General features: G+C 45.8%; 3 protein-coding genes across 8 annotated transcripts; 2 read left to right on the top strand and 1 right to left on the bottom strand.

Moving 5' to 3' along the window:
• The first annotated feature begins 1,324 nt into the window (after positions 1 to 1,324).
• SLC35E1 (solute carrier family 35 member E1) lies at positions 1,325 to 7,922 on the top strand. Of its 2 annotated transcripts, XM_015886160.3 has the most exons (6): positions 1,325 to 1,738; positions 2,483 to 2,553; positions 2,915 to 3,052; positions 3,509 to 3,634; positions 4,075 to 4,320; positions 4,717 to 7,922. In XM_015886160.3, the coding sequence occupies exons 1-6, from the start codon at positions 1,330 to 1,332 to the stop codon at positions 4,948 to 4,950; spliced, it is 1,224 nt and encodes a 407-aa protein (XP_015741646.2). In that variant the 5' UTR covers positions 1,325 to 1,329; the 3' UTR covers positions 4,951 to 7,922. The 2 variants fall into 2 exon arrangements, with proteins under 2 accessions (XP_015741646.2, XP_085374024.1); XM_085517898.1 differs by lacking the exon at positions 1,325 to 1,738 and having other exon boundaries at positions 2,509 to 2,563.
• A 1,939-nt stretch (positions 7,923 to 9,861) lies between these two features.
• CHERP (calcium homeostasis endoplasmic reticulum protein) lies at positions 9,862 to 21,191 on the top strand. 3 transcript variants are annotated; one of them, XM_015886151.3, is made up of 18 exons: positions 9,862 to 9,937; positions 10,046 to 10,219; positions 10,579 to 10,760; positions 11,403 to 11,540; positions 11,759 to 11,910; positions 12,276 to 12,387; positions 12,734 to 12,823; positions 12,932 to 13,172; positions 13,334 to 13,512; positions 13,910 to 14,306; positions 16,190 to 16,428; positions 17,190 to 17,323; positions 17,601 to 17,687; positions 17,975 to 18,124; positions 18,242 to 18,358; positions 18,535 to 18,629; positions 19,136 to 19,321; positions 20,064 to 21,191. In XM_015886151.3, exons 1-18 carry the CDS (start codon positions 9,913 to 9,915, stop codon positions 20,099 to 20,101), a joined length of 2,736 nt encoding a protein of 911 aa, XP_015741637.2. In that variant the 5' UTR covers positions 9,862 to 9,912; the 3' UTR covers positions 20,102 to 21,191. The 3 variants fall into 3 exon arrangements, 2 of the variants coding, with proteins under 2 accessions (XP_015741637.2, XP_015741638.2); XM_015886152.3 differs by having other exon boundaries at positions 20,483 to 21,191; XR_014935091.1 differs by lacking the exon at positions 17,190 to 17,323 and having other exon boundaries at positions 20,483 to 21,191.
• C16H19orf44 (chromosome 16 C19orf44 homolog) lies at positions 21,125 to 25,372 on the bottom strand. Of its 3 annotated transcripts, none has more exons than XM_085517892.1 (8): positions 25,316 to 25,372; positions 24,719 to 25,204; positions 23,990 to 24,341; positions 23,400 to 23,473; positions 22,744 to 23,209; positions 22,138 to 22,233; positions 21,847 to 22,013; positions 21,125 to 21,771 (listed from the first exon to the last, which is right to left on the bottom strand). In XM_085517892.1, exons 1-8 carry the CDS (start codon positions 25,346 to 25,348, stop codon positions 21,682 to 21,684), a joined length of 1,764 nt encoding a protein of 587 aa, XP_085374018.1. In that variant the 5' UTR covers positions 25,349 to 25,372; the 3' UTR covers positions 21,125 to 21,681. The 3 variants fall into 3 exon arrangements, with proteins under 3 accessions (XP_085374018.1, XP_085374017.1, XP_015741639.2); XM_085517891.1 differs by having other exon boundaries at positions 21,125 to 21,762; positions 24,590 to 25,204; XM_015886153.3 differs by having other exon boundaries at positions 24,590 to 25,204.
• Between the last annotated feature and the right edge of the window lie 114 nt (positions 25,373 to 25,486).

The raw sequence follows: 25,486 nt of genomic DNA on the forward strand, positions 1-25,486 counted from the left end.
CACAAGTCGCTCCTGATGGGAAATGTTTCTTTTCTGGTTTATGTTTAAAAAAAGATAATAATTAAAAATATGCATCTTATCCAACCCCCCCCCAACCCGTCCTCCCTCTTCCCCTGTATGGTCCTATTAAGGAACAGGGTCTGTGCCCTTCTGAGACCTTTTGAATGTGGGGCAAATTTCAGGATATTTACAAAATACACTTTATAAAAATAAAACCCATCTTTTGTTTTCAGTTGCTCACGTTTCTGCTGCAGCTGAAGGGTCGGGTGGTGTCTGAGCTCCATCGCTGCTCTCAGGTTCCATGCAGCTCTACAGAGCAAACTGACCGCGCTGATGCTCACTTTGCTTGCGGGAGCGCCACGTGTTGGACTCGGCCCTTTCCCTGCTGCTCCACAATCTCCAGGGACCCCACAAGCTTTAACTCCTGTACCTGGTTTGTTCCTGCTGTGAGGCTCAGCTCACTGGGCTGTGCTGTGGGGTGAGCTGAGGTTTGACAATCTTCATTTCAGCATGTTACTACAACCGGTTCTGTCAGCTCCAAAACGATGTGAATACGTTTACAAGGTGATTTTCCTTCCTTTTTTTTTGTCAATTTTGTAACCGAGTTGCAATGAAGTTGACGCTGTGCATCCCTGCTGTGTGCTCTCGTTTGTGCATGAACTCAGTTCCTGTGCTCCCGGATTCTCCCGCTCCGCACCGTTTATTCTCCTGCTCTTACAGTCCGACGTGAATCCCACCATGTCTTTGCGCTCAATGACACCAAACGGTTTCGGGAGCGGCCGTGAGCTCGGGTGCATGTTCCGGAGGTGCATTAACGGCGTGGAAATGCCTTTAGATGGGCTGGATGGAGCCGGGCCGATCCCCGCACCCTCAGCGCTCCCTGACGCGGCTCTAAAGCTCCGCTCGCTCCTCCCGTTGCTCTGCTGGGCCCGGGGTTGGCTCCGCCGTCCCGAGGCGGTTCCGCTGCCCGCCGTGCAGATCAACGTTCCTTTATGGCTCACATTCCGCCCGGTCTCTGTTCCGTACGCCGCGTTCTCTGCCCGGTTCCTTCGTCGTCCCGGGCTGCGCGTCTCTCCCGGCTGTTGTGCGGGCGGTGCGGGGCGGTTCGGTGCTCGGCGGTTCGGCCGGTTCTGCTTTACGGGCGCCACATCCCGCAGCGCGGACACGGCGGAAGGACGCGCTTACGGAAGTGACGCCGCACGCCCCGCCGCCTCCTGCCGCCTCCTGCCGGCACCCGTAGCGCGGGGCGGTGCCGAGCTCCGAGCGGCGGGTCCTGCCCAGGAAGCGACGCGTTGGCGGCCGTGACGTGCCGGGGCGGCTCGGGCAGCCATGGCGGCGGCCCCGCTGGCGGCTCCGGGAGGAGGCGGGGCGGCGGCGGCGGCGGCGCAGGGGGGGGGCGGCAGCCGGGGCGGCCGCGGGCCGGCGCTGCGGGAGGGAGCGCGGGTGTCGGCGCTGTGCCTGGCGTGGTACGGGCTGAGCGCCGGCGGGAACGTGGTGAACAAGCTGCTGCTCGGCGGCTTCCCCCGGCCCGTCACCGTGTCGCTGTTCCACATCCTGGGGCTGTGCGGGCTCCTCCCGCCGCTGCTGCGCGCCTGGCGGGTACCGCCGGCCGGGCCGGCCCAGCTGCCGCCCCGCGCCTACCCCCGCTACATCCTGCCGCTCGCCTTCGGCAAATACTTCGCGTCCGTCTCCGCGCACGTCTCGCTCTGGAGGGTCCCGGTCTCGTACGCGCACACGGGTGAGGCCTCGGCCGAAAGCGCGGGGGGGGCGCGGGGTGTCGGTACCGTCCCGGAGAACTGTCTGTGTCTGAGGGGACTTTAAAGACCTTCCCGTCCGACCCCGGGCAGTGAGTGCGGACACCCGCGGCTCCATCAGGTGTTCGGAGCCTCCTCCTGCCCGACCCGGGTGTGGGGCACCCACTGCTCCTATGGGCAACTTGTGCCGGTGCTTCATCACCTTTTTTCCTTGTGTCCGGTCTAAAGGTTCCCTCTTTTAGTTTGAAACCGTTTCCCCTTGTGCTATTCCTGCCCACCGCGTTGCCCCGAGGCCCAGCACACACTGCTGCTGCTCATGGTGTGACCTGCAGCCTGTGGTTGCTCGCAGTGCTGCCAGCTGCAGTGTGTCCCATCAGCTCTGTCTGTGTGAGCACCCAGTGCTGGATCTGCTCTATGTCCCAGTGCTGGTCCCTGGTTTGTGCTCATAGTGCTGCAGTGACCCAGAGCCCTGCATGTATTTGTGTGGGTACCTGCTGCATTACCCCGTGTCCTGGTGTGAGCTCACATCAGCGCCTGCTGCAGGGCCATGGGGCGCTGCCAGCTGCCCTGTGATAGCACCGGGATGAGGGGTGACCCCTGTGGGCTGAGGTTGGGGTTTTGTGTGACCAGACCTGAGCCCCTCCTCCGTTCCCAGTGCTCATCTCCTGCTGATGCTGTTTAATGGAGTTGGCTTCGCATCCCCACCGAAATTTTCTTTCCATTCTCAGTAAAAGCCACGATGCCAATTTGGGTGGTTCTTCTTTCGCGGATCATTATGAAGGAAAAGCAGACGACGAAGGTGCGGACAGGTTTGCTGAGGTTTCTTTTCTTGCTGGTGTTTGTGGGGTGCTTTGCTCACTGGGATTGGGCAGGTTTGGCTTTGGTTCCCTGGTGAATGTTGTGACTGGGATTCCATTAGGTGGATTTTCCACGCTCCTTTTTATCATGTCTAAACATCAGGCAATGTCCAGTTTACTGGAGCTGTTTGCTGGAGTGTTTGTTGTACCCACTTAGTTTCCTCAAGCTACAGCAGTATGAAAGTTGATCTCTCTGTTGCTTTATTCCTCTCTATCATTTCTTCCCCTGATCAGCAGCAAGCATGAACTTAGTTAGAGTAATAATAATTAGCAGATGTAAGCTATTCTCTCTTGCTTTGGCAGGTGTACTTATCTCTTATTCCCATAATAACCGGAGTCCTGTTGGCCACCGTCACTGAGCTTTCCTTTGACATGTGGGGACTCATCAGTGCTCTTGCTGCTACTCTGTGTTTTTCACTTCAGAACATCTTCTCAAAGAAGGTAACAGTTTTGCTGTTCCTGTCATTCATCAGAACGGTTGGTTGGTTTTGTTGGGTGGTGCTTAATGTAAGAGTTCGCTTGGAGGTGCACTGTGTGTCTTTGCTGTGTCGTATCATTTCTTCACGCTGAATGAGTCAGTGTGAGCACTGGGCACTCCTTGAAAGCCCAGGAACAAAGAGACAAGGTTAGAAGGTGTGTCTTGAGTGCATTCCAAAATGAGTTCTGGTTTGTGGAGCATTTTAAATGTGTACGTTGTTAATCCTGAGAGCTGCAAGTAGATAAACCACTTTCTCAAAGAGACATCTGTTTATTTTGGCCATTTTCATTGGAAATTCACGCCATAGCAGCGCTCATTTTCATACTGTGTCTGTCTGTTGCATGAAGTTGTTTCTGTAATGCAGGGAGCTGGGGGTGGTTGGGGTAATGGTGTCATGCTGTAATGGTGTTCTCCATCAGGTGTTACGGGATTCCCGAATACATCACCTTCGGTTGCTGAACATACTGGGGTGCCATGCTGTGTTCTTCATGATCCCAACGTGGGTTTTGGTTGATCTTTCTTCCTTCCTAGTAGAGAATGACTTGGTAAGTGTCGCTTTTGGGAAACTGTCCTCTGCTGAGATAGGAAGAGAAAAACATCCATGCCAAAAAAAGTTTGCTGAGGTAGTTCCTCATCAGTGAGGGAGGAGCTGTTGTGAAATACCTGCAGTCTGTTTCACAAGAAATACAAGCAATGAGTGCAGTGTTCCTCACTGGAATTCATGGCAGGTTTAGGAGAGGGAGCTGATGTGACAGCTGAAGTCCCAGGAAGTGGAGCTGGAGACAGGGGGATGGATGGAGTGCATCACATCACAGATGCTTCCCAGAGCTGCTAGCTGCGTGCTTGGTGCCTCTGTAGGGAAGTGGTCGATGCTCTTCCTATCAGAGGCAGGAAAGGAGCAACTCGTGGTTTATTTCTGTTACTTTATCTCAGGTTTCCAATGAGCGACAGACTCATTTAATCGTAACGTTTGTTTTTATGACAGAGCACGATGTCTCACTGGCCCTGGACTTTGATGCTGCTTATAATCAGTGGGTTCTGTAATTTTGCCCAGAACGTCATTGCCTTCAGTATCCTTAACCTGATCAGCCCGTTGAGTTACTCTGTCGCGAATGCCACCAAAAGGATAATGGTGATCACTGTGTCCCTTATAATGCTTCGCAATCCAGTTACCAGCACCAACGTCCTTGGGATGATGACAGCTATCTTAGGGGTCTTCTTATATAACAAGGTAAGGTGTTCATCTGTCTTTTTATTCAGGGAACTCAATTGAACCAATCCAGTGGCTTTGAACCGTTTTGTAAAGCAAGTTAACAGAACAGAAATGAAGAATGACGTGGAACTTCATTGCATGGGGGTGAATGGCTGAGTGTTCCCATGCTCGAGTCAGGCCAGCTGTTATGTGTCTGACAGACTGAGATCTTAATGTTGTGTTGGAGGATGAGGGTTAGGAGGTATCTCACTAAAATGCCTTGAGCAAAAGCAACTTTGTGATTTGGCATATGAGAAGAAAGGGATTTTTATTAGGAGTCCCTTGTTTGAGGTTCTCATAAAGGTAGTGCTGTTTTCTCTATGTATGCATTGGGTGATGCCTTAGAGAAATGTTCTTTCTTTCTTTGTCTCCTAGACAAAATACGATGCAAACCAAGAAGCAAAGAAGCAGCTCCTTCCAGTCACAACTGGAGACCTTGTGAACTTGGACCGGCATCGGAACGCTCCTGAGAAGTCTCAGAATGGACTGACGGCGTTTGCACCACATGGAGACTATCAGTATGGCCGAAGCAACGTCCTCACAGAGCACTACCAGTACAACCGACAGAACTACCCACCCACCTACAACTTAAATCGTTTTGATATATAGAATCCTGACACACAGGTATAGACTGCGAGATTCAAGTGTCCCCAGCATTATCAGAAACTTTTAGTACATCCGTGAATGTAAAGCCATTTTATTGTCAAGTTTTGCAGAAGGGAGGATGCATGTGTAGTGAAAATGGTACAGACCTTCAGCTTCTGCTCAGCAGATCTTTAAATGTGAAGCAGCTAGATTGGACACTGGAACTGAATGCACAGCATAGCTCTCGTACAGGGATTCTGGTGAAGTGCAGATACAACATTTCAGAGCAAAGCATCTGCTGTCGCTGCTCCTTTTTGGGGCCTGTCAATTGGTTACTCTTTTGGCAGCTAAACACTGGCCAGTACTTTGTTTCCACGCTGTCACTTTTAATTTGTTCTCTACTATGTTTTAAGAATACTTAGATGAAATCGCCAGGAAAACCAGGATGTAATTAGGCACACAGCTGGTGATCAGGATTTGTCCGCTTGGGAGGACTGTGTCAGTTGTGGATAAGGAGTCTGGAGTTCATCTTGAGCAAATATGAAACTTCACGTGGGTGTTAATTACTTCTGTGCCCATGCCTTCAGTTTTTGACGACAAACAGAAGTATTTCTGAAAGGACAGAGAGTTGAGAGAGATCCCTTCAGGAGACGCATTTCAAGCATAGAGAAACAGTTTTCTCTGTAATTATTGTTGTCCCAAACACTGTAGATGACAGAGAAATGGAGTCTGAGATCATCGTTGATTTCTGAATAACGCAGCCCTGTAAAGTCAGACATTTCTCTGCCCTGGCAGTGCAGGAAACACCTGACAAATAAAGCATTTCTAATAATACCTTTATTTCTTGCTTACACCTCTTATAAATCTACCTTTGCTTCAGGAATTGAAAGGTTTAAGGTGTTTTCTTGTAAATTTTATGCAGAAATTTTGCTCCCTTGATATGATAAACATTATATTAATGCATGAATGTGGCTAATAATTCTTAATTGATTCTCAAGTCTATCTTTTTAGCCCCTAATTGTGATTTTAAGTTTCCTAATTAATGCTGCTTGAGCTGCTGTGTGCGTTTGGTCTGACTTCTCATCTCAGCTGGAAGAAGTGACACTTTGTATCCTCTGTTCCTGCAACTCCCCCAGTTCAAATTGCGAATTAAGAAAAGAAAGTATTTAAGTCAGCAGTAAATATGTGATTTATTGCTCTAATAAGAACTGATTCAGGTAGTATGAATGAAGACATTAAGTTTGAGACAGGTTGGTTTCTGTGCATCAGGCGCTGCATTTGTGCATGGAAAGAATGAAACCAGCTGAGTTCTGGTTTTACTGAAATTATTACTGTTACTTGAGGGGGGGGGAAAGCAACAACACAGTTATAGGGGCCTTCTTTCCTTAACAGAAAAGCTGTTGTACAGTGAGATTTTGATAGCGTAAGTATTGTGTTTTTACTAGAGATTATTAGATAGCAGTGATAAAACTTAAGGTGTGGTGCTGTACACAACAGTCCTCCCATTTATTTATTGTTTTAAAAATGACCATTTCCGTGATGTGAAATGATGATTTGGCTCCTTTCTGGATAATAAAGAATTTATTTTTAAGGGCAAAGTCAACCTGATCTTAATTCTTTTGGCTGACTCTGGAGTTAGTTATGGAGATTGCCTCCCAGGAAACAGCCCAAAAGAGAAAATGGTTCTCCTGAAACTTCAGAGATGGTTTAAATGTGCTGCTGGTGTCTACAGGCAGAACCTCTGCACTCACCCAGAGCTGGTTCTGCTCCTTCTGGCCTAGAACTTGGGCTTGTATGTTAGCAAATGTGAATAAATTATTTCCTAGCCCTGATTAGCAGATGAGGTTATGAGGAAAGGCATGATTTCGTAGGAAATTGCTTTGACTATTCTAGTATTAATTTAAGTATTATTATTGCCTTTTATATGATGAAGTGCAAAATGTGTATTTTTAAGGCTCACTTCCCAGTATTTAATTGCTGTTAGAAAAATATAAAAAGAATCCTTTGGATTTGTGTTAGATTCTGGCTCTGCACGAGTTTATTTGAGGATGAAACGTTTAGGCTGAGATTTGTAAGAGGGACTGAATTGTTCAACAGCTTTCAGAGGGAGCCAGCTGGAAGCTGTTCGCCTCCTTCAAATGCTTTGCTGTGTTCTTTGTGCCTCAGTTTCCCTACTTGGAGGCACCAAGATACCAGCAATGGGTTGCAGTGGGGCCCAGGGATGTACAGATGTGCTGCAAGTTCATCTGTAGATTTCCTGCTATGTCTACTACTATAACAGGGTCATACAGCTTGAAACTGCAAGCTGGATTAAAATTCCATGCACTGTATTCACAGATCAGAGATGTCATTACATAGGCTTTTTCATTACATAGGCTTGCCTTCTGAAGAATATAACCAGATCTGTTTTGCAGCTCTTCTGATAGAAAGCTTTCATTCATGATGCTCGCTGTGGCAGGTCTTCAGCTCAGCTTTTTCCATCCAGAGTATGGCAGCAGGTGGCTGCTTCCTGCGGAAAATAATGACAATTCCAAGTTGCAGTCTGTGCGCCCTTACCACGTGTCCAAAACAAAGCTACTGCACTTGCAGAGTAGAAAGAGACCCAAGATGGGATGTCACACTGGGCCCAGCACGTGAATCTCTGGCTTTTTCCCTGCAGCTTCACAGTGTTTGTGCTTTTCTACTTCAGTTCTGTGGTCAACAGGGATAATTTGGCGTGGTATAACAGGTAATTAAAACAAGTGAGTGGCTCATTTGCAAGAGGTGGTTTTTCAGAGTACCCGAATCCAAGTCCTCGAGCAATATGGCCCATGTACTGATAAAGGAGGTTTCTGATACTGTTGTGTATGTATTTTAATCTTGGACTGCTGCAAGATTTTGTTGGGCAAGGTGAAACATTTGTTTTAACATGGCTTGTAAATTCATGACGTATTTAACTGTGTACATAGGTCTGTAGAAAGTGTGGAAACTGGAATAAAAAGGGCATATCAAGACAATCGTGTATAATGAGCCAGTTCTTAAAGTGAAGAGGATTGCTTTGGTTTTCTTACTTAGGTGAAGCTTTGGGAGTGCCGTGTGTTAGTGGTAATGGTCACCTGGGACAAATCAGATTGTTCTGCTAAAAGGGAGCGATGCCTGAGTGGCTGTTTACGCAGAAGCCAGCACGATTTGGGTGCTGTAATGAGTGTCAGGTCACAGGTACCTGGTATCCTTAGACATCTTACTGGGTTTTCTGTTGATAACTTCTCAGAACATGCGGTGATCTGAAGATCACCTGAAAGCGTTTTGCTTTCTGAGTGCATTTTAGTGCCAGGCAGTGATTAGAGCATCTTTATCATCTGAGAAAATGGGTTTGTTCCTTTTGTTTGTTTGTTCTTAAATCACCTGAAGGTTAAATAAGATCCAGGCAATATATAGGCTTCGTGGGAGCACAGTGATTTGTAAAACTAACTTGGTAATTCGGGGTCAGTTAATGATAATTCTGAAGCTCGAGGCTTTTCTAATACGTGTTCAAAGGCACATTTCTCTGATGTAGCATTTTGCAGCAGAAGAAGGGAGTTCTGCTATGTAGCTATTTGCGAAACACTGCAATATAAATACAGGGAAAGTTTTGTTTTTCTAAGGCTTCCATTTCTGAACCGTGCTGTAAGCTGTCAAAAAATAATTATTGGGTAACTCTGTAGTAGTGGCATGAGATGGTAAAACAAATAAATCAATCCCGATATCAGAGGTGTATGATACAACCATGATCCATAGGTACAGAAGTGCAGATACGCAGGTGGCAGTCGCCATTTGTCTTTGTTTTGTGTTGCTGCTCCATACTTTGATGTGAATATGGGTGCTTTTACCAAAAAAGAAAATCCCTGCAGTATGAAACGTGGCACTTTAGCAGATGGTTTTGTATTGTTTTCCTGTCCTCATTTTAACGCTGCTGTTCTGTGAAGCTCTGGATGGTACCTGTTGGATTGCCTGTGCTGCTGCCCTCCAGCCTGTGGGTATCGCAGCTGAAGCTGAGACCTGTGTGGGACTGTGGGAAGATCCACACATCAGTGACTTTCTGGGACAGTAACGCTTGTTCACCTACAATAAACCAGACGTTGAGATGCTTTTTGATGGCTGCTTCTGTCAGGTAACTGTAGGTTTGGGGGCACTTATGGATCCAGCATTGCTGCATGGATACGGCATTGCTGCAGGCTGAGGAACGTGGCGGCCTCAAGTGACTGCGTGTGCTCTGACATGCAGAGCTGATAATGGTTTGGCTGGGCTGGAAGCATCAGTAAGAATGAGATTTTAATGTATGAACTAAGAACTTCATCCGATCTTCTGGGATCAGCGTTCACCTCCAGGACTGCAGGGTGATGTAGGACCACAAGCAGGTGGTGGATACAAGAAAACATCCATCTTCTGAGCTTTTCTATTCAGTAGATAATACAGCGGGGGCCTCGTGGAATGTCCTGTTAAGAATAAGAGGTTCTGCCTTTCTGTGAGTGCTGTGTGTGACTGGAGCTCTGCATGGAAGGAACCCGGGGCGCTGGGGTTCACGTTCAGCCTCCACCTCCGTGTCTGTGGAGACCTTGGAGGGCTCCCAGCCGCTGGGACCCGAGGGCAACTGCAAAGCTGGTCCTCCTTAATGGTGTGGTATCGCTAATGCTGCTTTGATGGAGCATCAGGTGTAATTTAACCGCGTAAAGAAATCACTTGGAAAGCACCGGTGCTCAGGTATTGCTTAAATGCCGTTTTATAGGGCAAATAACCGTTGGGTTTTAAGTCCGACCGGCCGCCCCGCCCCGCTCACGTTCCCGCCCCCTCCCGGCTCCGCTCACGTTCCCGCCCGGAGGTGGGAGGGGCCGAGCGGCCGCGCGCGCGCTGCGCCGTGCTGGTCTCCATGGAGACGCGGCCGTAAAGCGCGGTTGCGCGTGTCTCCGGGCGTCTCGCGGCACTTCCGGTCGCTGCGGCCTAGCGGCGGCGCCCCGTTGTCCCGCCGCCATGGAGATGCCGCTGCCGCCCGACGGTGAGCGCGGCAAGGGAGGACGGGGGGCAGCGGGCGGAGGGGTGGGGGTGTGTGGGGTACGTGGGGTGTGTGGGGCCGGCGCGGTCTGACGGAGCCGCTTCCTCACAGACCAGGAGCTGCGGAATGTCATCGACAAACTGGCGCAGTTCGTGGCGCGGAACGGGCCCGAGTTCGAGAAGATGACGATGGAGAAGCAGAAGGAGAACCCCAAATTCTCCTTCCTCTTCGGGGGCGACTTCTACGGCTATTACAAGTACAAGCTGGCCCTGGAGCAGCAGCAGCGTGAGTTGGGCTCCGCTCCCTTACAGCGCGGCCGCTGCGGCCTTCCCCGCCCTCCCCCTCGGCCCCGCCGTGCCCCCATGGCGCTGTGCGGCCCTTCACTGTCCTCTGGGCCGCGGATCTGTCGCCCCCCCCCGGGTGTGAGTTCTGGGCTGTGAGGTGGAGCTCGGCTCCTGCAGGGCGCCCGGCGCTGGCCGGTGGCTCCTGGCCATGTTCAACTTGCCCCAAATCTCCTCCAGCGTGGCTGCTCTCCAGCATCGTGTTCGTTATGTATTAAATCGTTGTATAAAGGGGAAAGATCTGTTTTGGAGCCAGTGTGGCTTTCATACGTGGATACTTTAAGAGTTTGCTTTGTTTCATAGTGTTGTGCAAGCAAAGTCAAGATATTGAGGCTCCTCCACAGATCCAGCCACTGCCACAGCCGTCCCTCCCACCTGCTGCCCCCATCCCTGCTCCACAGGGCACTCCTTCTGTGGAGGAGCTCATCCAGCAGAGTCAGTGGAACCTGCAGCAGCAGGAGCAGCAGCTCCTTGCTATGAGACAGGTTGGTGTAAAATAGTCTCTCACCTGGCTTATCTTGGGCTGTAAAAAACTGGGGTGAAAGGAGGGAGGAAGGCTTGATTCTGATCAGTGGTGGTGAGGCAGTATGTTGGTGAGCATGGGACATTATTTTACCCATTTTTGTTCTGTTATGGTTGCTTTCATCTGCTTAGAGCAGATTACGTGATGCCTTAGTAAGGTTGATCCTTTATTAAGATATTTACTATATGGAAAGCCTTGCTGATTTGCTGAGTGGAATAAATTGTGACTGCTTTAATCTTCACTGAATGCTGCAGGATGCTGGGAACTGCAAGAAATTCCATCCTGTGGTACCTCAAGGCGGATTCTGATTGGGGGTGGGAAGGCACTGTGTGTTTGAACTAGTTGTTTCTGTAGTCAGCATTTTGTTCTTAAAGTTTTTCTTGAAGCTGGAGAGAAATGGTGGAGGTAATTAGACTTCTTACTGTAGCATGAGAACAGTCTCCTCAAAAGAAGTAATTGAAGCATTTCAGTGTAGTCCAGTTGCTTGTAAAAGGTCTTGGGACAGCTGTGTATGGTTAAGAGGTTACAAGGATCAGCTTACAGCAATTTAGTTCTCTAAAAGAGCATTGGGTGTAATATAATTTTATCAATTATATTTTTTCAGGAACAAGTCACTTCTGCAGTAGCCCTTGCAATAGAGCAACAAATGCAGAAAGTTTTGGAGGAAACCCAGTTAGATATGAATGAATTTGACAACTTGCTGCAGCCAATAATTGACACGTGCACCAAAGATGCGATCTCAGTAAGTGTTCCGAGTCTGGATTGTTACTTGGTGATGTTATGCATTAAGTACAGTAGGAACTTTCTGACTGTATAGAAAACAGTAGCTTAATTACCATATGGTAGACAAGAAAATTACTGGAACATTTCCTTTCTGGCAGTTATTTCAGAGTTCTAGGAAATCCTTATGATGTGAACACCTTATACTGACTTAAAACATTTAAAATCTTCTTTTCTAAGGCTGGCAAGAACTGGATGTTTAGTAATGCAAAATCTCCTGCACACTGTGAGCTGATGGCTGGGCACCTGCGAAATCGTATAACAGCTGAAGGAGCTCACTTTGAACTTCGGTTACATCTCATCTACTTAATCAATGATGTGTTGCATCACTGGTGAGGATTAGATTATGTTTTCCAGCTTCAAGTTTCGATTAATTTGGTGAAATCTCTCTGCTTATTACGTTCTTAGTATGACTATTCACCTTTTATTTTCTATGTTTGTTATTTTTAGCAGGTGTCTTAACATGCCCGTAGCTGATGCAGAGATCTAGTGTTTCAGTAATGAAATTCAGCTTTTACCTACTTTGTGTGTTTTTATCTCAGATAAGGCTGCACTGTAAAAATGACACAGAGGAACTTCTGTACTTCTATGAATCCGCTATTTTTGGTAGAGTGGGAGTGGGAAGGAATTGAATTCCAAAGCTCCTCATGCTGTAGTGAAAGGCAATAACTCTTATCTTCCCTTTCTTTTTCTGAAGCCAACGGAAGCAAGCAAGAGATCTTCTGGCTGCTTTACAGAAGGTGGTTGTACCTATATATTGTACCAGTTTTTTAGCAGTGGAGGAGGATAAGCAACAGAAAATTGCCAGAGTGAGTACCTGGTGTTGGTTTAACTTTATGCTTTGCTTTGCTAGGTTAACGCTAAGCAAATTCACAAAGGGTAAAAGAAGACTGCTGAGATACTTCTAGTCTGGTTGCCTTCACAAAGCCTATAACAGGATGTGCTTTGAGTTTGAACCTTAATTTGAACAAGAAACTAAAAGGCCTTGGGATTTATTTAAAAGTTGCCATACGGATGAGTGTGTCTGAGCCTTCAGCGGTTCCAAACGCAACTTAAAATTTGTAAATTTGACAAAGCTAGAAACATAAAGAAAAAGCTGAGTCACTTTTTAACTGTGAATCAATTCTGAACACCTCTCACTCTTGATTTGTGCAGCTTCTTCAGCTGTGGGAGAAAAATGGGTACTTTGATGAGTCAATTATTCAGCAACTGCAGAGCCCAGCTCTTGGACTTGGCCAGTACCAGGTTAGCAACAAAAGAAAAGTCACCCTTTTCTTACTTATGTACACATTTGGAAAACAAACTGTAAGTGTTTTAGGTCCAGCACAAACTTTGTTCTTAATTTTTCATCAGGCAAATTTGATCACTGAATATGCGACAGTAGTACAGCCTGTGCAGGTTGCCTTCCAACAGCAGATACAGAACCTGAAAACTCAACATGAAGAGTTTGTAAACAGCTTAACGCAGCAGCAGCAGCAGCAACAACAAATACAAATGCCACCACTAGAGAATGAGGTGAAATCAACACCCCCGCCTCAAGCGCCCACAGCAGCGCCAGCCTCAGCTCCGCCATCTGCTCCAGTGACACAAGCAGGTACTGACCTGTTCTGAGGACCCGTGCAGAGCTCAGTGGGTAGATTTCTGCAGTACATTCACATATCCAGCAAAGTTCAGGTGGAATCTGTTATAAGTGTGCTGGTATCTTCATAACTGTATTTGCCTTGGGCGCATCCAACTGTTTCCGATTTGTTTCAGATGATGGTAAATCTCAGCTGCCTCTGGCTGGTTCTTCAGAGTATGACACAACAGGGTCTGGGGTGCAGGATCCTGCCTCTGGTGGACCACGTGGCCCTGGATCTCATGATCAGATTCCTCCAAATAAACCTCCGTGGTTTGACCAGCCTCATCCTGTTGCACCGTGGGGTCAACAACAGGTATCAAACACTGTTCTGAAATAATAGGTAAAGGGAGGTGGACTGTCTTGGTACAGGATATGTGTTGAAAATCTGGGAATGTGATAAATCCAGATTCAAATCCAAAACTTTCTGATTTGGGGCAGTTAAAGGCAAGGCATAACCTACGTTTCATTGTGTCAACTACAACACATTCCCTGTGAACAAGCAGAACAAGAGGTACTTTTCCTGAATTCAACACTGGTTCAGTATCAGTTTGGTCTTTTCTTGTCTTTTCTCTGAAGCTGTGGTGGTTCAGAATTTGTTTTACCTGTGCATATTGCCTACAAGTGATACTTATTTAAAAGGTAGATTGTTTTTATTGCGCTCTTTCTTTTGTAGCCTAATGACCAGGCTCCTTCCTTACCTTTACCACTAGGGACCACCTCATTGTCCTCCGTGGAATAACAACCATGAAGGAATGTGGAACGAACAGAGAGATCAAGGCTGGAACAATCAGCGAGAGACGCCTTGGAACAACCAGCCTGATCCTTCTTGGAACAACCAGTTTGAAGCACCGTGGAACAACCAGCATGAACAACCTCCATGGGGTGGGGGTCAAAGGGAACCTCCATTTCGAATGCAGCGGCCACCTCACTTCAGAGGCCCATTTCCTCCACATCAGCAACATCCCCAATTCAACCAGCCCCCGCATCCGCATAATTTCAACCGCTTTCCACCTCGCTTCATGCAGGATGATTTTCCACCTCGCCATCCCTTTGAAAGGCCTCCTTATCCTCATCGTTTTGATTACCCCCAGGGGGATTTTCCTCAAGGTAAAGTGTGTACCAGGCCAGGTTTTCTTACGCTGCAATACGATTGCCATTACAAACGTCAGTGCTTCTGGGGTGACAGCTTACTCTTGGTGAACTGCTCAGGCCTTCCTGAGGAACACTGAGTTTTTGGGTTAGGGAAGCTGCTACTAAGTGGCCTGGGAAATACCTGCAGAGTTGGATGGTTCCTTACTTTTTTGAGTCATCCTTTCCTCTCAGAAACTGCTATTCAGACTCAAGTCAGCAGCTGTTTAAACACTCCTTTTGCAACCATTTATTTCATTTTTGAAGTAGTCCAGAAGTGAAAATCAGTGTTTTCTTGCAAATTCAATTTCCTGTGCGTTAAGCTGTAGGTGAGGGCTCCTCAGCTGACTCCTGCATTGCTATAGGAAATTAGAGGAACACAGGCTGGAAACATTTGTTCTTGTGCACCTATGTGCTTTTCTTCCACTCTGCTTTTGCTGAAAAGCTCTCTTAATTATCTGCCTCCGTGTGGCTTGGTAATTGCTGGTGAAACGATCCTTGCCTCCTCTCCCTTTCTTTGGTTTTCTTCTTGCTGGACCATGGGACCATATGAGAACATAGCTGGTGCACTGTGTGCCTGGCTTTTGTGGCTTTGATTTGGCTACAGGCCCCTTCACGGAGTCTGGAATAGTTCTTCCTTGATTTGGTTTCTATTTCATGTTGTGGAGTTACGATTATTCTGGGATATAGTCATTGTCAACTTAGTGTCTAAGGATCCCTGTGGTTCTGTGCAGCAGGTTGTGTGAGAAATGGCAACGTAGTTGGTTTTTGTTTTGTTTTTTTTTGCTTTTTGTAGCTTGAAATGGTGATGGAGGAGATGCTGTTCTAAGCTTAAAAGATTCTTAGTTCCACAAGTCCAAAAAAGGCTGAAACTTGGGGGATGATCTATTTGGGATTGTGAGTGTTCTTTTGTTGTGTCTCTTTTAAGAGTTGTGAGAACAGCTTTTCTTGTCTGAGGAAGGAGGATTAAAGATTTCAATGAGAAAGGCTGTCTTGGATTGTATTGGTGACCCAGAACGTTTGTTCAGTCATGCAAAAATGTTGGAGGAGGGGATGTACTGAAGCGGATGGCTAAAATTAGGAAAGGGATGAAGTAGTGACTACACGTCATGTTCTGATTCTAATAAAGATGAGTCAAGTAGCACAGGCTGAAGGGAGCTGGAGTAATGGTGGCTGTAAGTGACTTTGCCTGGAAAAATTCCTGGTCCCACTGCAGAAGATGTTGATTTTCAGTCTCCCCTTTTTCACATTGCAATGAGTTTGGCAGAGTATGGTGACGTGACAGTGGTTTGTCTGTCAGTGATTGGATGGATGTCTCTCATTTCTCTATTTTAACAGGATATTATCTCTACTCTCCTTGAAACATCTCTTTAAACAAAGTGTTTTCTTGTCACCTACTCATGTGAGTTAATTCCTGCCATATTTCTTTCTTTACATATATTGATTTAGCATAGACTTTTACCTATTACAGATCTGCTTGGGTTGCTGCTAAGCCATGGTTCTGTACTTAGGCTTCAGAGATAGGCCCCATCAAGTATCTGCCTTGCTGCACCTGAAACCTTTTGTTCTTGAGCCATCTTTCTTGTACTTTTTGAATGCAGTGTGTTCTACAGTAAGGGGTGACTTACAGTTAATATCCAGTTGTCTTGAGGGTATTTGCTATAGGGAGGGAGATGTGCTGCAAGACTTTCATGGATACGGGCCTGTAGCCAGCCTCTAGTTCTTCTGTCACTTTTCTTGGTCTGCAAGGCTCTAGGTGCCAAGGTTGTTTTTAAGATAAATGCACTAATAGAAGTACACTTCTGATTGCCTTCCTTTCTCTACAGCTAAGTAAAATGTTTTAACCCTTCCACTCTGTGCAGAAATTGGACCTCCTCATCATCACCCTGGGCACAGATTGCCTCATCCTGGAATCAGCGAGCATCCTCCCTGGGGAGGGCCGCAGCACCCTGATTTTGGGCCTCCCCCACATGGATTTAATGGGCAGCCTCCTCACATGCGGCGACAAGGCCCCCCTCACATGAACCACGATGATCCCAGTCTGGTGCCAAATGTTCCCTACTTTGATCTTCCTGCTGGACTGATGGCTCCACTTGTAAAAGTAAGTGCTTGGGATGGGCCCAGACTCCATCAAAATCCCATAGTCAGCGTTACAGGCAGTTTAACATGGACGCTTATGATTTCACATCTCTCCATCCAGCAGACGGGGAAGGTAGTGTAAATGGTGAGAATCTGAAGTGTTGTGTTCTAGTGAAAGCCAGTTAAGCCTGTATATGTGAAAGACTGATGTGCTTTTGACGGTGTTACCTCCAGTGATTTCCATATAGGCAGAGGGAACTGGCGGTTCTGGTGGGGCCACTGTACGCTAGTCTTGGTATTTGGAGTTCTTTCTTACATAGATGTTTTGTGACACTAATGTTGTACACACAAACAACGAATGGTAGGGATACGTATCTGTATCAACATCTTGGGGGATATATGCACGTATGCATTCTGTGCTTGAGATGAACAAACAGGTCTATTCCATCTTAACTTTCTGTTACCCTCAGCACGCACCAGTTTTTACCAGGTTTCCAATCCAGGCACTATTATCACAGAGCTGGATAGGTAACACCTGCAATTGATCTACCTGGTGGTCCAGTTAATGTCCCAGTATGTGTATTTACTGGCTTATCTCATAAGAATCAAAATGATGGTGATAGCACAAGAAAGCTTTGGGTCGTCTGCAGAATCCTTATTACTGGAGCATTTTTATCCAATAGTGAACTGTGAGGTCCCTACAAGGTTAAATCTATATTTATCTCTTCAGATTGGCCACCCCATGACACATGACAAGAATGTAATTTGTTTTGTTTCCGGCAGCTTGAAGATCATGAGTATAAACCTTTAGATCCTAAAGATATACGTCTTCCACCCCCAATGCCCCCCAGTGAGAGACTACTGGCTGCGGTTGAGGCATTTTATAGTCCACCATCTCATGACAGGCCTAGAAACAGGTAAGAGTAGGTATAGCTAACAATGTGGTAAGGAAAATGCCCTAAGGAGCTGTCTCAAACCAAGAAGTGGTTCTCTCTTCCTTCACCCATGTCTTGGTTCTTCTAATGCTAAGAACAAGTGCTCTTGTTGTATTTTAAACCGTTTGATCTTACACTGAGATGTTGCAAGACCTTGGTGCCCAGGCTCTTTGTTCCCTACCACATTGAGCGGAAATCCTCTGTTGATCATGATTGAGTTTTACAGATGTCTGTTCTATGTGTGGTTGATTTATTGCAGTGAAGGCTGGGAGCAGAATGGACTGTATGAATTCTTCAGAGCTAAAATGAGAGCAAGGCGGAGGAAAGGTCAGGAGAAGAGAAATAGGTGAGAGACCTCGTCTGCTGCCTTCTGATGCGTGTTGTTTGTTTGGAAGGTGCTAGGACTGCCTTGCACTGTTGTAGGGAAACAGTTCAGCAATATGTTACTGGATTTAACTGAGTTTTAATTGGTGTAATCCATAGAAAATATCTTTTTTGCACTCAAGTTTTGTTGGGCTTGTTTGCAGAAATGCTGTGTGTGTGATTTCAGTTTGATCAAAAGCACAGTTACATTGAGATGCTCAAGCATCTCCAAGGAGTTTCACAGGAGTTTTTCCGCTTCTGTCTGTGCAGTGGCCCTTCTCGGTCTCGCAGTCGGTCTAAAAGCCGAGGTCGCTCCTCCTCCCGCTCCAATTCACGATCTTCAAAGTCATCTGGCTCCTACTCAAGGTCCCGATCTCGCTCCTGCTCTCGGTCCCGATCCTATTCACGCTCTCAGTCCAGGTAGAGTGCGGAACTCAGAGGTGGAGGTGGGGGAACGACCTGCAGGGCTGAGCGTGGAACCCTGGGCATTGCTCTGGTGTGCTGTGTGACTGATGGGTTTGTGCTGTCTCTTTCCAGAAGCCGGAGCAGGTCCCGCTCTTCTCACAGCCGTTCACGATCACGGTCACGATCAAGATCCAAGTCTTACTCTCCAGGCAGGCGGCGCCGATCTCGCTCTCGTAGCCCCACCCCTCCGTAAGCTTTTGTTTGTTTCTCTTTTTACCTTTGTAAGTTTACAGCTTTATAAAAGAATTTATTTGTAGAGCAGACAAGGTTACACTGGGTGTTAATGTTTAACAGAACATAAATGACTTTGCACTGGGTCAGAACAGTTATTGCTTGTTCTTAATTTCATCTTTTTATTTCCTTAGCTCTTCTGCTGGCTTAGGTTCCAGTTCTGGACCTCCTATTCCAGAATCAAGACTTGGAGAGGAAAATAAAGGCCATCAGATGCTTGTGAAAATGGGTAAGGCGCTGTTCTTGAATCTGCCATAAGCCAGCAAACAAAATGGGGCGAGCAGCTCCTGCATCCAGTTAATCTTTGCAAATCTTAATTATTGTCCCTTACAGCACCTTGGTATTCTAAGGTGAGAATAAGGATATTCAGAGATGTAATACAGAGAGCATGAAACATGAGAAGGATGCGGATGAGAGGGATGTGAACTTAGCATGAAATAGAATTTAACTACCTGGCACGTTTCATCTCCTTATAGCACAGATCAGCATCAGCAGGACTGACAGGACAGGTTGGCCTTGTGCTTGTCCTCTTAGAAAGCTTTTAGGGGTTGAGCTGATGCTGTTCAGCTCCCAGAATTGCTGCTTTTGAAGTAGATGGGACAGTTCATACGTTGTTTCAGACTGTTACTACCCTGCCACATTGAACTGGCAGTTCTGTTCATTATTTCCAGGATGTCTGTTCGCAATTCTAGTGTTGCAATGGTTACAAGTTGCAGTGTCGTGTACTTTGTACAGGATGGAGTGGGTCTGGTGGATTGGGAGCCAAGGAACAAGGAATTCAGGACCCAATTAAAGGAGGAGATATTCGAGACAAATGGGATCAATATAAAGGAGTGGGAGTTGCATTAGATGACCCGTATGAGAACTACAGAAGAAATAAAAGTTACTCATTTATCGCACGTATGAAGGCTAGGGATGAATGTAAGTAGATGTTCAAAAAACTGCTCATGTTGTTTGTGATTTTACCTTATTTAAGGAGTTTTACGGTAGAATGTAAACTCAAAATCAAATTAACTCTTAATTCTTTCTAATGTAATGGGTAAAATAAATGACAGGTAAGTGAACACACTCTGATTAATCCTATGTCTTCTACTTCTTGGGATTGTGCTGTATTCTGATTTCTGAAATGTTAATTAATTAGCGTGTTCTGTGTAAGCCACATCCTGCCTGTAGCAGTAGTCTCTGTCTTTAAATGTTATCCTTTAAACAACAAGATCGGTCACAAAGGTAGTGGAGGGGGCCATGCCAGGGATGGATGGCTACCAGAGCAGGAAGGGTGTTGTGGTTGGAGGGAAGTTGGCCCACACTCACTTTTTGGCCCTGCCCAGCTCCTGCAATGAGTGCTGTGTTCTGTCAACCCCAGAACTGGTGATAAAGTCACTGTAGTGCAGTTTCAGGTAGGGTGCAGAAAAAATGGAGATGCTTCTTAGGAGATGAAAACACCCAAACCATGAATTTTAGCAGTGATTAGAAGGGAAAAATTGGCATGCCAGATGAAAAGTCACTTCTGCCTATGGCTGCAGTAGATCTGCGTAATCAAATGAATTCAAACAAAGGCACAAAGGAAAACGATTGTTATTAACAGAGCCCTCATTCCATGAAGCATTCTGCAGTTACCTAAGCTGTCTGAAATGTGTAAGTGCTCTTTTCCCTATTGTTTCAGTGAAGCGTGAAACGCAAGACCCTCCACCACCTGAATAAGACTCTCTGAAGAAAGATGTCTTGCATCTTCTACAAAACATTAAACTTGTATAAATGCGGATGAGAGTCTGGAGGAAGTGACAAAAATGAGTTACTTTTAAAATATGGTGAAAAATGGAAAGCTATGACATGTAATTCATTACAACAGCTGTGATTTAGCAGTGGTTAAAAGGGCCGATGGTTCCTCTGACATGTCTGGCACATTTAAGGGTTTCCATTTTGCACAATTCTCTAGTTAGTTAGCACTTTGATCCTAGTTAAACCCCAGCCAAGCTCCCCCTGGTCCAGGACTGTCACTCACTCATTCCTGTGGAATACAGACGTTTTCTGATATGGTTATATGTCTCTAGTTCCATAATGTATGTTTATTTCTCTCAAAAGGTTAATTCTATTTGAAGTGGAGGGGTGCTGCCTTGGGATCAAGTCAGACTGATGCTGAGCAGTGTATCCTAATGTCTAAATGGGGAATGAAGCATCTAGTTCCAGTACAGGTGACCTATGAGCACTGTGCAAGCTTGTTAGAACCTACCATACAACTTAACACCCCTACACACCAGCTGCTGCAGTCACAACTCTGTTCAGAACACGAGGGTTAAATGTTCTAGCTTTTCAAGCGCTCTAAGGGATGTTCAATGCTTTGTAATGGAAGACATTCTTTAAGCTTTTTATATTTTTGTATATACCCTTTAATAAAAGCTAATTAGTTCAATAGAAGAGAATCAATTTTCTCTGTTCTGCAAGTTTCTAACAGTGAAATGTTCTTGGAAACTTCCTTTAAACTGAACAAGAATAAAGTTTTGTAACCGTTCCCAGAGACCACCAGCTGAAGATGTTGGGCCCTTACACTGCACTTCCACTCCCGAGGTCTGCGTGGTGGTGGTGGTAACCACTTCCCACAGTAACTTGTTTGTATAGCAGAAACCCTCTTAAAACCATTCAGTTAATATGGTGAACTATCAGTTTGTTCTAGATCTACTGTAGTTGTGAAACTGTAACTGTCTGTGAATCAGAATACACCACCTGTATGTTACCAACTTGTGAATTTTATTGTTTTGCCTTCCAATAAACACCTTTTTTAATAAAAAAAAAATTAATGTGGTGCTTCATATTGCAGAGTAAGTGGATCTCAGTGTTATGCTTTAAGCTTCCCTTGTACTGAGCTTACTGTAACTGCCTGTTTGGTTTTGTAGTAACCTGATGCGATTGCTTAAATGAAGCTCGGTATTTGCCTACTATCATCGTAGTCCTGATGCTGTGGCATAGACTTTCACTTCTACCGTGACAAAAGAGCAGATGATCTATGTGATAAACAGAGACTTAACAACTCACCCCAGTCCTTTTAGATAAGAGTTATTTTGGTTTTCTTCTTTGCTAACCAGGCTGTAGGCTGACTCATAGCTCTTATCTATCCCTGCACAGTAGTAAAAACATAAAAGCATAATGAAAACAGGCAGGAAAACAAATGATGCATTACAAGACACAGAGCAGTGGGTACAGAGTTTGCAACTTTTTAACCTGTGCAGCCTGAAAAGGTTTCTTGTTCTGACTTGAGATCTGTAAATGTCTGTTTTACTTCACATTCACGATGATGGCAGCATCTCTTCTGCTTTCTGGATTTCCTCAAATGCTTGTTGCAGCGTTAAAGGTGGGGATTTGTGATTCTTGATGTACTGCAAAAAGTTAATACACAATTTGTTTGTGTAGAAAAATACTACATAGCATATAAATGCCTCTGTCATAAATACCTCTTTAGCCTCCTCCAGTGTATGATAGTGGAACTTCTCATTCTCTAAGGACTCCACAAGGGACAAGTGAAGGTACTGGATGTTCTCCACAAATTGCTGGGTCAACATCAAGTGCTGTTTTAACATGGCATTTAAAACAAGAACTGAGGGACTGTATGCTGTCAAGGCTGCAAAGAATGAAGAGTGTGTATTTTAGTAACATGACAGTCATGGAAAGTGCTAATAATGAGTCAGGCAGTGACTACGTGCATAAAATAGAGTCAAACAACATTAAGAGATGTCTTTCAGTACCTTCTACTGCATCCATGCTGATGACATGACTGGCAATAGGTACTGGATCAACGTAGCTGTTCCCAACAGGCAGACCAAGCACTGCAGAGCTGTTTGCTGTGTAGAAGACAAGAATTACTGGGTTTGGAGGGCAATGATTCAGTACTAGAATTCAGCTTTCAGGTCATGGGCTTCCTTAGAACAGTTTTAAACCCAACAGGGAATTCAATCAGACAAACTAATGCTGATGTAAGCCTGTGCCCTCCTCCCTTTACTTATTCTCATGTTCGCACCACTTGCCATTGCAGAAGCTGTATTTTCTAACCTCGGACACAGCACAAATAAAGGTTCACATAGTTGAAGGAAGCCACTGTTTTCAGCAAAGTCCTGTTTTCTCCTTGTTTATGGCAAGAAGCATCTTTCCTAGCTTCTCCTTTCAAAGAGGATTAGAAAACAAGTTACCCCTCAGAAATGAAGGGCACAGCTTACTTACAGCTATCAAAATGCTGTAGTTCAGAAAGCTTTTATTGGCACATCAGCTGGGGGAAGCTGATCAGGTCAGCTTGTAAAATATGAACAAATCTCAAGACTGAAGAGAGCGGTGTCCTGATTTAAACATTAACTTACTCTTTGACCAGCAGTAGGTGAATGGAAAATCCACTGTCTGAGCTGCAGTTTCTTTTACATCTACTCTGTGTACCCGTTTGTGCCTTTCTCTGGCAAGTAAAGGGGATGATGCTGAAGAAGATGGGTCTTTTCCAGAATACATGGAACTCTCAGAATGTTCCACTGACATTTTTGATACAGTTTCCTTGTCTGTTGTAGATGGAGATTGTTCAAAGTCTTCAGAATATTCTGAATTAACAGTTCTGTCGTCACCATCAGGATAGTCCTGCCTATGCCCAGAAAAAGATGAAGAAACTTCTAATTGCTCAGGGATTTCAGCTTCAGTCACGTTTTCAGTAGCCCTCTCAGAACTATCAGGTACAGCAATTTCTGCACTTATTTTAGGAAAAGTTGGATCCTTTTCCACTGCGAATGTGTCTTTTTTTGTCTTTCTATTTATTTCTGGACTGATTTGAACGAGCGTCCCCTGCAAAATAAAAGAGCTGTATGTTAAGAGAGTCAGCAATACATAACGTAAATATGGCTCCATAAATCTTTGCAACCAGTGAAACATGCCCATCTCCAAGAGTTTATTAGCAGAACAGATGTGTTTATTTTAGAACCTGCACCCGTCATCAAATGAAGGCAGAATGGAAAGACATGAAATTTCTACTTACTTGCTGCTTTAATTCTGCTGTCTCACTAATATTTGATGCCAAATCATCCAGGCTCAGGATATTCTGTCTGAAGTCTGCAATTGAATGACAAATTGCCATGAGAATTCATAGGAAAGTTACGGTACTATTTCTATGAAGTGACAAAAAGAAGAAGAAAAAAGGCACAATATTAAGAAGGAACAGTACTCAATCACTTCTGAAATCTTTAATTCAGCAACAGTTCTTTCTAAAGTCTCCTCCTCTGTCTGCAGGAGGACCTGCCTACAGCTTCATAGACCCTCAATGCCCTGCTTTTAAGCTCAAACCCAACAGTATATTGTCCCACTCATACATCAATACAGCTCTAAATGTTGGAGTTACGATGTCACAACTGTCAGCCAGCATCCTTAATCTGAATCATTCAATGAAAAGCCAAGAAAAATACAAATGTGCAAACAACAAAGATACATATACAACAAGATATAATTTCTTTTCTAAAGCTAAAGCTTATGTAAAAATAGTCTAATGAATATTTTCAAAGGAAGTATTATTAGTAAATAATTTGTATAATTTGTGCCAAGTCTATCAAGATAATGCTAGGAAATGCTTACCATTTGAGCTTATGCTGCTTGAATCTTCCACATCATCTGCTTTTGAAAATAACTCATCTAATGATTTTATTTCACTTCCATCACTTCCACTCGACGCTTGATTTTGCTTAATGTTGCCTCTTCTGGGCAAAATCATTTTTACAGTATTGTCTTTTGTGGAAGAAGTCAGTGATTGAGACCTCGTATCACACCGTGCTGACTGGTTTCTGCTGGCTGAGGAAGGTCTTAACAAATTCCTTCCATCTAAAACGTTTTCCTCCGAGTCTTTGCTGTGAAGAGAAGCTACTTTAGATACTTCTGTCAGCAGAATTTCCTTAGGAGACGGAGGAGGCGATCCTGGTGAAACTGGACTCTTTAAAAGAACATGAAAAAGAGATTTCTGCATTACCTCATTACTGCATGTAGATCACTAAAAAGAAAAACAGACTGTAATGGGTGAATCCCAGTAATTTGATAGTGTGAAATCATGTTAATTGTGAACACGCTATAAACGACTTAAAAATAGTTTTCTGGTGTTAGTAAATAGAGTGACATGCCAATCTAAAATACTCCCATCAAAGTATAAACAGAAATACACAATGCAAGGCAGTCTGTATTTACCTTTCCACTCCACCTGGGATCAGCTGTAACACACCTTTGGTTCTCCCTTCCACTGGAGAATCCCATAGAGCTCTCCATGCATTCTCCCATTTGCTTCCCATCACCACCCAACCCGAGCTGTTGTGTAACCGTAAAGTTCCTTTCGGGGCTTTGGGTGCTTCCCTCTTCCTCAGAGCAGCCCTCGCTGGCAGCCACATTCCTACCAACGGCAGCAGAGCCCTTCAAGTATTTCTTGCCTCTCTCGCGGTGTGTAAGACTGGAAGCAGACGATGAATCTTCATCCCAAGGCTCCGGGCCCATCTCAGCGCTCTGCAGTTCCAGCTGTTTTTTCCTGTTGAGGATTTTGTTTTGCAGCTGCTTCACTTTCCTCAGAGCTGAATTCGATCTCATGTGAGCAGCGCTGAACGCAGCGCTCGTGGCTTCAGCTCCGCGCTCCGCCGTGTCCCGCTGCTGCCCGTGCGCTTCGCCCCGCACCTTCAGGAACCTGCTGCGGCCCAGCGCGGCTCGGCCCGGCCCGTCCAGCTCCGCGCCGACACCTCGGATCTCAAGGCAGGAGCGGGGCAGGCCGCAGTATCCGCTGGCGGCGGTTGCCCAGAGCGGAGCAGCGCCGCGTCCCTGCCGGGAGAAAAAGCGAAGTGAGGGGGGCCCCTGTGCCCCGTCTGGGCTCTGAGGGCCGCCCCGACCCGCAACCTCGTCCCGAAACACCGGACGCGGCGCAGGCCTCACCCGCTCCCCGCCCGCCGCTACGCGCAGCGCCATCTCGGCACGGAGCACAACGAGGCCGGGCCGTATCCGAGAGACAGCGACTCCCCGACATCCGCACGCCTCCTGGGGACTCTAAGCCAATCGGAACGTCAGTTATAAAAGACGGGGAAGGAGCAGCCAATCAGAGCTTAG

This window comes from Coturnix japonica, chromosome 16 (assembly GCF_054131305.1).
Source record: "Coturnix japonica strain WE chromosome 16, WE-NBRP24, whole genome shotgun sequence".
Lineage (NCBI taxonomy): Eukaryota > Metazoa > Chordata > Aves > Galliformes > Phasianidae > Coturnix > Coturnix japonica.

Bases quoted from the DNA above. Each gene is read 5' to 3' on its own strand.
- SLC35E1 (XM_015886160.3), top strand. From the start codon at position 1,330: ATGGCGGCGGCCCCGCTGGCGGCTCCGGGAGGAGGCGGGGCGGCGGCG. The intron at 2,554-2,914 runs GTGCGGACAGGT...TTGCTTTGGCAG, and splicing joins AGGAAAAGCAGACGACGAAG to GTGTACTTATCTCTTATTCC. The intron at 3,053-3,508 runs GTAACAGTTTTG...GTTCTCCATCAG, and splicing joins AGAACATCTTCTCAAAGAAG to GTGTTACGGGATTCCCGAAT.
- CHERP (XM_015886151.3), top strand. From the start codon at position 9,913: ATGGAGATGCCGCTGCCGCCCGACG. The intron at 9,938-10,045 runs GTGAGCGCGGCA...GCTTCCTCACAG, and splicing joins GATGCCGCTGCCGCCCGACG to ACCAGGAGCTGCGGAATGTC. The intron at 10,761-11,402 runs GTTGGTGTAAAA...ATATTTTTTCAG, and splicing joins AGCTCCTTGCTATGAGACAG to GAACAAGTCACTTCTGCAGT.
- C16H19orf44 (XM_015886153.3), bottom strand. From the start codon at position 25,348: ATGGCGCTGCGCGTAGCGGCGGGCGGGGAGCGG. The intron at 22,234-22,743 runs GTAAGTTAATGT...TCTTCTACACAG, and splicing joins CACCTACTGCTGGTCAAAGA to CAAACAGCTCTGCAGTGCTT. The intron at 22,014-22,137 runs GTACTGAAAGAC...CATTCTTTGCAG, and splicing joins CAGCATGGATGCAGTAGAAG to CCTTGACAGCATACAGTCCC.